Below are 9,623 nucleotides of genomic sequence, written 5' to 3' on the forward strand. Positions count from 1 at the left end.
CTGGTTTTACTCGTAGCCTGTCTCATCCGGTGTTGCCCTGAGAACGAGATATGTGCAGCTCCTATCGGGATTGTCGGCGCATCGGGCGGCTTTGCTGGTCTTGTTTTACCATTGTCGAAATGTCTTGTAAACCGGGATTCCGAGTCTGATCGGGTCTTCCTGGGAGAAGGTCTATTCCTTCGTTGATCGCGAGAGCTTGTCATGGGCTAAGTTGGGACACCCCTGCAGGGTATAATCTTTCGAAAGCCGTGCCTGCGGTTATAGGCAGATGGGAATTTGTTAATGTCCGGTTGTAGACAACTTGACATCAGATCCGAATTAAAACGCATCAACCGTGTGTGTAGCCGTGATGGTCTCTTCTCGGCGGAGTCCGGGAAGTGAACACGGTTTTTGGGTTATGTTTGACGTAAGTAGGAGTTCAGGATCACTTCTTGATCATTACTAGTTGACGACCGTTCTGCTTGCTCTCTTCTCGCTCTTATTTGCGTATGTTAGCCACCATATATGCTTAGTCGCTGCTGCAGCCTCACCACTTTACCCCTTCCTTTCCTTTAAGCTTTGCTAGTCTTGTTACCCATGGTAATGGGATTGCTGAGTACTCGTGGCTCACAGATTACTACAACAACAGTTGCAGGTACAGGTTCATGCGATGATCATGACGCGAGAGCGATGCTTGCTTGCGTTGAGTTCTTCTTCTGCTTCTTCTTCGATCAGGGATAGGTTCCAGGTCGGCAGTCTGGGCTAGCAGAGTGGATGTCGTTGAGTTTCTGTTTGTGCTCCATCCGTAGTCGGATGATGCTCTGATGTATTGTGATGTTGTATTCGTGTGGCATTGTATGCCTCTTGTAAGTATCCCCATCTATTATGTAATGTTGATGTAATGATATCCACCTTGCAAAAGCGTTTCAATATGCGGGTCTATCCTTGATGGGATCTTCGAGTTTCTTTTGGATAGGGTCGCATATTAGGCGTGACAGGGGGTACGATGCTCTAGACAGAGAAGAGTCCAGACAAAGGGAGATTGTGTGGATGCGCGTGGTCTCTTAGATCAGTTTTGATCCGACGGTGCGGGTTCGACTGGCGCTGCCCTCAGCCGGTTGGCCGATTGGAATAAATTTCCTTGGGAGTTTTTGCTGGTTTTATTTATGTTTAACGGCTTTGCCTACCAAACTAGCCTCTCCCCCACGGGCCTCCGCCCAACTAGACCCAGTGAGCAGGGCAGGTGGTCGAGAGCCCCATCCACCTCCATAAAACCCTCCTTTGCTGCTCAGGGCTCAGGGCTCACAGCCGCGTCTGCGAGGACTCGAGGAGGAAGGCACCGCGTCTGCGAGGTACACTCCGCCCCTCTACCGCCACACACCCACCCCTTTCCTCTCTTGGACGAATTAAGCGCGATTCTCGTGTGATTGTGGCTACTGTGAGGTGGGGAGACGAAAATATAAGGGGGGAAAACTTGCAATCTTTCAGTGGTGGACAGTTTTGGGTTTTCCAATGCAAGCTCCTTGGTGTGTTTTTTACAGATCAAGATTGAGGCGCTCCTTTTTCTTTGCAGCCCGCTTCGTTTGTGAAGCTCTGTCTTGATCTTCTTTTTCAGTCTTCTTCGTTCACCAACAATTATTTTGGTTGAACAATTATCTTTCAAAAATAAAAAAAATGGTTGAGACCATCACTGCCTTCCAAGATTGTCATCTTTCTTGATGTTCTTTTGTCTCTAATTTACACAGATCTATTTTGGTACTGTGAGGTGGGGAGAAGATAACGAAAGGGATGAACTTGCCATCTTTCTTTGGGAGGCTTACTTGCTCATGGGTTGTGGTTTTCTGAAGCAAGTTCTTGGCTACATGCTATTTTCTTCCTTACAATTTTCTACGTTTGTGGATCTCTTCATCTCCAGTTCCCGTTTTAGCAGTAATTATTTGGTTGAGATCTGCACTTCGTTTGGAGATTACCATGTTCATTCGTTTCTAATGTGCACTATATATTGTTTGATTTATGGCATGTTGATTGATTCCCGTTTCAGAGGATTCCTGAAGAGAGCAAGTGCAAGAGCTATGGGCAACTCCTGTGTCACTGGCTCCAGCAGTAAGGATTTTTCTTTTGAGCTAGCTTCCTTTTGCTTCTTTACTGGGCAACTTGATAAAAATTCATGAATAATTTTAGAGAAAAACAACCAAAATGTATTATGCCATGCAAAAGAAGATATTCATCCTTTCCTTTCACGTCCTGTTTCGCCAAAGTAACCATCATACGTATGTCAGGAAATTCCCAGTAATACTTGCACTTTCTTCCATCAGTTTGCAAAAAAACGTTTGCATCTGCCGAAAGTCTCCGGGAAGAAGCAAGCAGAACCTTAACCCACTTGCTGAGTAATTCTAGCACATCTACCTTTGTCATTCTACAAATATATATACACAAGGACATTAAATTGGTGAGTAGAAAGCAAGAAGAACAACAGTACATCACAGTAATTGACAATACGGCGATGCCCCCAGCGAACTCCTTGCTTATTTTTTCGTTTCCTGTTCTTTTCCTCTTTGTGGACCTCCGTTTGCTCGGTTGAGAATTTGTATCCTGGTTGGTGCTTTATACATAAAGCGGGGCAAGAGCCTTTTTCGGTAATTGATAATACTGCACTTATCAAACCAATTGTTGTCGTTTCAGGCACCTCAAACCACGGGCAGAGTCTGAAATCCAACGGGGAAAAAGCTAGTGACAATTCGTGTGTTACTGGTTCATGTAAGGGTTTATTTTGTGCTTCTTACTGGGCCACTCGTGTGATAATAATCTGATCTGCTATATATTGTGATCATTTGATGCCATCGTACTGATGCAAGCATTATTGTTTCTGGTGGCTGTAAGGATTTCCTTTTTCGCTTCGCACTTGAACTTGAATTAGTCTAGATGGTTCATCTTATAAACAAGGTTCAGGAAGGGCAGCCCAGTGCGCGTAGCTCCCGCTCCCGCTGTTCATCTTATAAACAAGATACAGACTGTTCACAAAAATCAGATAAGACATAAGAGTTGAATTACTTTACTCAAAGGCAAACGAAATGTATTATGCCGTGATAAAAAAACAGATGTTCATCCTTTTCTTGCACATCCTGTTTTGCTAAAGTAACCATCATACAGATGCTAAGAAAATTCCCAGTAACATATAGTTGATTTTTCTTCAATACTTAGAAAAGTCAAATGTGATATGGGGTGGGGGCGCAACTAGTTCATAGTTTTCTTCCATCAGTGTGCCTGAGCCCAAGTTCTATGTTTGCCTCTGTCCGAAGTCCCTGAGAAGAAAGAAGCTAGCGTAAAGCTCGCCCCCTAGCGGGAAAACAAAAAAGCTCGTCCCACTTACTGAGTAATTCTGGCACAGTGAGTTTTATCATTCTACAAATCTATATATAGTGCAAAAGGACATTAAATTCTTCTGTAGAGAGCGAAAATAACAAACAGCACTTCACACTAATTGACAAGATTGCACTAGTTTAACGGATCAATCAGAAGTCTGTAATTGTAATTTGAGCTGCTATATATTGTGATCTTTTGATGCTGTTACTGATGCAAGAATTGTTACTTTGTAGGCCTGTCAAACCAGGGCCAGAGCCAGGAATCCAATGGGTCGGAGACAACCTTCAAATGGAGGATTGATGGTTTCTCCTCGCTTCTTGATAAGGGATGGACCAGCTCCAGTGTGTTTAACATCAGGGGGTTTGACTGGTACAGTTGCTTTTATTATCAGCTATTCTAACAGAGTGAATAGTTGATGAATCCATGTCGTGAACAAAATTCATTCTCACTTGTTTGCTCTCCCTTTGTTTCTTTTGAATTGATTTGTAGGTACATGGTGCTGAACCTAAGGGACAGAAAGAGTGGTGACAAAAATGAATATGTTTCTCTTGAGCTTGTGCTGTTTCTAGCACCTGAGATACTCCATACGGTCGTGGAGGCAAGTTTCAAGTTCCTGATATATGACCAGTCATATGGAAAGCACCTTGAACAGCATCAAGGTACGTTAGCAAATATACTTCCTCCGTAAGTAATTACTTGACGCTCAAACTGATGTAGTGCTAGATACATCCGTTTGAGCGTCAAGTAATTCCGGACGGAGAGAGTAGTACTTTAAGCTCACAACTAGTCGGCTACTAGATTGATAGTGCAGATTATAACCTGTTTCATAGGAGGAACAACATCATTTCTTTGCTTATGCCTTACATTTGAATATTCTGTTTGCAGTGAGCCAAAATTTTCAGGCTCCAAGCAGAGTCTCTGGGACCTCATTCATGATCCCCCTCGCAACGCTTAAGGAGCAATCCTCTGGATTCCTTGTCGAAGACAGCTGTGTTTTTGGTATCCAGTTCATCAAAGTTGTCCCTGTTAAAGGTAACGATGTGTCACTGGCTCCAGTAGTAAGGATTTCTTTTGACCTAGCTTCCTTTTGCTTCTTACTGGGCAACTTGAAATAATAAGTCATGATTTTTTTTACTGAAACACAACCAAAACATGCAAAAGAGGATGTTCATCCTTTCCTTTCACCTCCTGTTTGGCCAAAGTAACCATCATAAGTATGTTAGGAAATTCACAGAAAAATCTTTGCGTCAAGAAAGCAGAAACCTTAACCCACTTGCTGAGTAATTCTAGCACAGCTGCTGCCTTTTTCATTCTACGAATGTATATGCAGAAGGACATTAAATTCGTGTGTAGAAAGCGAGAAGAACAACAGTACATCACAGTAATTGACAATACTGCACTAATCAAACGGATCTAGCCCTGCAAAAAAATAAATCAAACGGATCTATCATTGTCGCCTATTCGTCTCGCGGGTCGTGGCCTGTAGTTGTAATTTGAGCTTCTATTGTGATCCTCTGATGCTATTACTGATGCAAGGATTGTTGTCATTTCAGGCAGCTCAAAACATAGGCAGAATCTGAAAGCCAACGTGGCAAGAGCCATTGGCAACTCATGTGTTACTGGTTCAAGTAAGGGCTTATTTTGTGCTTCTTACTGGGCCACTCGTGTGATAATAATTTGAGCTGCTGTATATTGTGATCATTTGATGCGGTTAGTGATGCAAGCATTGTTGTTTCTGGTGGCTGTAAAGATTTTTTTTTGGCTTCTTGCTTGAACTTGAATTAGTCCAGATGGTTCATCTTATAAACAAGGTTCAGAAAGGGCAGCCCAGTGCGCGTAGCTCCCGCTCCCTCATGTTCATCTAATAAACAAAATTCAGACTGTTCACAAGAATCAGATAAGAGTTGAATTATTTTACTCAAAGGCAAACGAAATGTATTATGCCGTGATAAAAAATAGATGTTCATCCTTACACTTAGAAGAGTCAAATGTGATATGTTTGCCTCTGTCCGAAGTCCCTGGAAGGAGAAGCTACCATAAAGCTCGCCCCCTAAAAAAAAACTCGTCCCATTTGCTGAGTAATTCTGGTACAGTGACTTTTATAATTCTACAAATCTATATATAGTGCACAAGGATATTAAATTCTTGTATAGAGAGCGAGAATAGCCAACAGTACTTCACACTAATTCACATGACCGCACTAATTTAACTGATCGATCTTGAGTGCTTCTCGGTCTCGTGATCTGCTGTTGTGATTTGAGCTGCTATATATTGTTGGTTTGTAGGCCAGTCAAGCCAGGGACATTGCCAGGAATCCAACGGGTCAGAGACAACCTTTAAATGGAGGATCGATGGTTTCTCCTCGCTTCTTGATAAGGGTGAAGGATGGACCAACTCCAGTGTGTTTAACATCAGGGGGTTTAACTGGTACAGTTGCTATTTTTTTCAGCTATTCCAACAGAGTGGATAGTTTGATGCATCCATGTCATGAACAAAATTCATTCTCACTTTTTTACTATCCCTTCCTTTCTCTTGACTTGATTTGCAGGTACCTGATGCTGAACCCAAGGGACAGAAAGAGTGGCGACAAAAATGAATATGTTTCTCTTAAGCTTGTGCTGACTCAAACAGTATCCGAGAGATCCCATTTGATTGCGAAGGCAACTTTCAAGTTCCTGATATATGACCAGTCATATGGAAAGCACCATGAAGAGCATCAAGGTACGTTAGCTCCATGGAGTAGTTCTTTAAGGTTCACAACTAGTCAGTTACTAGATTGATACTTATTTCACAAGAGGAATACAATATGACACACACACACACACACACACACACACACACACACACACACACACACACACAGAGAGAGAGAGAGAGAGAGAGAGAGAGAGAGAGGGAGGGAGGGAGGGAGGGAGGGAGGGAGGGAGGGAGAGAGAGAGAGAGAGAGAGAGAGAGAGAGAGAGAGAGAGAGAGAGAGAGAGAGAGAGAAGAAGCATCATTTCTTTGTTTATTGCCTTACATCTGAATATTTTGTTTGCAGTGAGCCACAATTTTCAGGCTGCAAGCAGAGTCTCTGGGATCTCATGCATGATCCCCCTCGCGAAGCTTAAGGAGCAATCCTCTGGATTCCTCGTCAAAGACAGCTGTGTTTTCGGTATCCAGTTCATCAAAGTTGTCGCTGTTAAAGGTAACGATGTGTCAGAGACCCTGTTTGTTCAGAAGATTAGCAACATCTGCAGTGACCCCCAAGTCTACACCTGGAACATTGATGATTTCTTTGTGTTGAAAAACCCGAGCACCTCCCCAGAGTTTGAGCTCTGTGGACACAAATGGTAACTTGACCAGTAATATTAATTTTAATTCTTCGGTTTATGCAGAATTGTCTTTATTTCATTTGAACTGAAAGGCTATCATACTTCGTTTTAAAAAACAAAAAACAAAGATCGTTGGAGTTCGACCTCTTCTTATCAGTGATGGATTAAACCATATGATGTTCTCCATTTTCCAGGTTAATCACTATCTATCCATCTGGTTCCGATAAGAATCCGAACTACCTCTCCCTGTACCTGAACATGAAGGACTCACTCCATAAAGACTCTGCGATCCTGGCAGATGTTAGCATAACCATCAAAGACCAGGAAACTGGCAAGCACAAGAAATTATCAGGTTGGCCCTTTAGCAGAAATTTCACGTAATAGACCAGATTTGAGATGCTAGAACAAATAGTTATCATGATATTTCCTGATCGGCATGGTTCTTTGGGGGGCCTTAGCCCGGCTCCAGCTCAAGAATTGTGCCCCCACTTGGGGATGGGGCAAGTTCATATCTCTGGAAGATTTCAAGGACTCGTCACAAGGTTATCTCGTGAAGACAAAGTGTTGCATTGAAGCTCAGATTGCAGTCATTGGTTCCTCGAAGACAGAGTAGCTGGATTATTTGTCCTCCGCGTAATGCCATGACTCATGTGTGTTCTGTACTTGCTTGAACTGCGATTCTGTATCCGTACCTTTGTTTGCTTGCTTGTTTGGTTGTGCTGAACCTATAAGAAGTTTTAAGACTAATGGCATTTACATGCATGATGACCTGTCTTGATGTGGAAGAAGCTTTAGGTAGTAATAAATGCGTATGGGAGATACTTGGATAAAAACTAGAAGACACCCTGTGCTTTGCTGCAGAGATCTTCAACCTTTACAACTTTTAGAGGTGTACTGAGGGTTTTTTTTCTTCTCGATAAAGGGCGCTTTTATTAACTCCAAATGTAGCATCGAGAGATACAAAGCATTAAGAGTATCACCCGGCCTCTGTGTAAAGTAGTTTGGGAAGCGTAGAACCCTTTGTCTCGGGCCGCGTTGTATATATTGAGGCAATGCCTTGGTGCATACGTTTACAAGGTTTACGTTTACAAGGAGAAACCGATCGAGAGAGAGAGAGATCGGTCGAGAGGAGATCGACCAGGAGGAGGTCGTTACAAGGGATAAGGAGAAGAAGAGATAGAGTTGAGATACAAGTTAAACACCTCTCCTATCCCTATACAATAATTCTAACACTCCCCCTCAATCTAAACCTCAAGCCTTGCTAAGGTTGAGATTACACTTGAACTCGTCTAGTCTTTTCTCGGTCAAGGGTTTAGTGAACTCATCCGCAAGTTGATCCCCTGTGGGAATAAACCAGATCTCAAGCAGCTTTTGAGCCACCCTCTCTCTGACAAAATGGAAATCCACTTCAATATGTTTTGTTCGTGCATGAAAAACGGGATTTACTGAAAGATAAGTTGCACCGATATTGTCACACCACAACCGTGCAACTTTTGGAGCTTTAATCTCAAGTTCATAAAGTAATGTTTGTATCCACATCACTTCAGCTGTAGCATTTGCCAATGACTTATATTCAGCCTCTGTACTGGATCTTGAAACAGTAGCTTGCTTTCTTGCACTCCATGACACAAGATTAGATCCCAGAAATACAGCAAAACCACCAGTAGATCTCCTATCATCAGCACACCCTGCCCAGTCTGCATCAGAATATGCAGTAACAAGCAAGGAAGAGGACTTGACAATCTGAAGTCCAAGCCCTTGAGAATACTGAAGATACCTTAGAATTCTTTTAACTGTTGTCCAATGAGTAGTTCTAGGAGCATGCAAATATTGACATACCTTGTTTACTGAATAAGAGATATCAGGTCGTGTAAGAGTCAAATACTGCAAGGAACCTACAACACTTCTATAATTTGTTGCATCCTCTGGACCAAGAGCTTCTCCACTGTCAACTGTGAGCCTTTCTGAGGTGGAGATTGGTGTACTGACTGGTTTACAATTCTCCAATCCCACCCTCTTTAGAACATCAGCTGTATATTTCTCTTGTGATAGAAGTATTCCATCTCTGATCTGCTTTACCTCTATGCCAAGAAAGTAGTGAAGATCACCTAGATCCTTGAGAGCAAATTCAAGCTTTAAATCCTTAAGCAAACAAGTAGTGGCCTCTTGACTTGAACTAGCAACAATTATATCGTCAACATAAACAAGGACAAAAACGGTAATATTGCCTTTGCTATAAAAGAATAAGGATGTATCTGCCTTGGATGATGTGAAGCCAAGATGCTGTAGCTGCATGCTCAACCTAGAATACCATGCTCTTGGAGCCTGTTTCAGGCCATACAAGGCTTTATCCAACTTACATACATAATGTGGTGTGCTATGATTTTCATAACCTGGTGGTTGCCGCATAAACACTTCTTCCTCAAGAACACCATGAAGGAACGCGTTCTGAACATCCAGCTGTCTTAAGCTCCAACCTCTGGAAACAGCAATGGACAAAACAAGACGAATAGTAGTTGCTTTAACCACAGGACTAAAGGTATCATCATAATCAATTCCAAACCTTTGCTTGAAGCCCTTTGCAACCAACCTTGCCTTGTATCTGTCTATACTGCCATCTGATTTTCTTTTAATCTTGTATACCCATTTATAGTCAATTATATTAGTACCATGTTGCGGTGGTACTAGATGCCAAGTCTGATTTTTTGTAAGTGCATTATATTCAGTATTCATGGCTTCCTTCCAATCCTTATTAGCAAGAGCATCATGCAGATTAATAGGTTCACCAGTAGTGGCAAGAAAAGCACGCTTGGTCGGATTATACCTTATTGTACCATCACTATATTGTTTTTCTTTGACAATACCTGACCGGGACCTGGTGTTTCGACGAAGAGGTGAAGGAGCCAGAGAAATAGTTTCTGTTGGTTGTGGCGCAGGAGATCTTGCTGATTCAGTGTTGTGCACAGA

At 42.4% G+C, this 9,623-nt stretch overlaps 1 protein-coding gene across 4 annotated transcripts; it reads left to right on the plus strand.

Annotated features, from left to right (window-relative positions):
* The first annotated feature begins 1,177 nt into the window (after nt 1-1,177).
* LOC123114021 (probable inactive serine/threonine-protein kinase fnkC) lies at nt 1,178-7,418 on the plus strand. Of its 4 annotated transcripts, XM_044535373.1 has the most exons (12): nt 1,178-1,331; nt 2,021-2,082; nt 2,662-2,736; nt 3,576-3,711; nt 3,832-4,001; nt 4,228-4,374; nt 4,896-4,970; nt 5,628-5,769; nt 5,891-6,063; nt 6,383-6,674; nt 6,851-7,008; nt 7,115-7,418. In XM_044535373.1, exons 2-12 carry the CDS (start codon nt 2,052-2,054, stop codon nt 7,267-7,269), a joined length of 1,554 nt encoding a protein of 517 aa, XP_044391308.1. In that variant the 5' UTR covers nt 1,178-1,331; nt 2,021-2,051; the 3' UTR covers nt 7,270-7,418. The 4 variants fall into 4 exon arrangements, with proteins under 4 accessions (XP_044391308.1, XP_044391314.1, XP_044391319.1 ...); XM_044535379.1 differs by lacking the exon at nt 2,662-2,736; XM_044535384.1 differs by lacking the exons at nt 6,851-7,008; nt 7,115-7,418 and having other exon boundaries at nt 6,383-6,678.
* Nucleotides 7,419-9,623: the final 2,205 nt, after the last annotated feature.

Source organism: Triticum aestivum, chromosome 1B, assembly GCF_018294505.1.
Source record: "Triticum aestivum cultivar Chinese Spring chromosome 1B, IWGSC CS RefSeq v2.1, whole genome shotgun sequence".
In the NCBI taxonomy this organism is placed as follows: domain Eukaryota; kingdom Viridiplantae; phylum Streptophyta; class Magnoliopsida; order Poales; family Poaceae; genus Triticum; species Triticum aestivum.

What these genes read in the sequence shown, in the direction of transcription:
- LOC123114021 (XM_044535373.1), top strand. Translation starts at nt 2,052, where the DNA reads ATGGGCAACTCCTGTGTCACTGGCTCCAGCA. An exon ending in CTCATGTGTTACTGGTTCAA is followed by an intron (nt 4,971 to 5,627) that starts GTAAGGGCTTAT and finishes GTTGGTTTGTAG; the next exon opens with GCCAGTCAAGCCAGGGACAT. An exon ending in AACATCAGGGGGTTTAACTG is followed by an intron (nt 5,770 to 5,890) that starts GTACAGTTGCTA and finishes CTTGATTTGCAG; the next exon opens with GTACCTGATGCTGAACCCAA.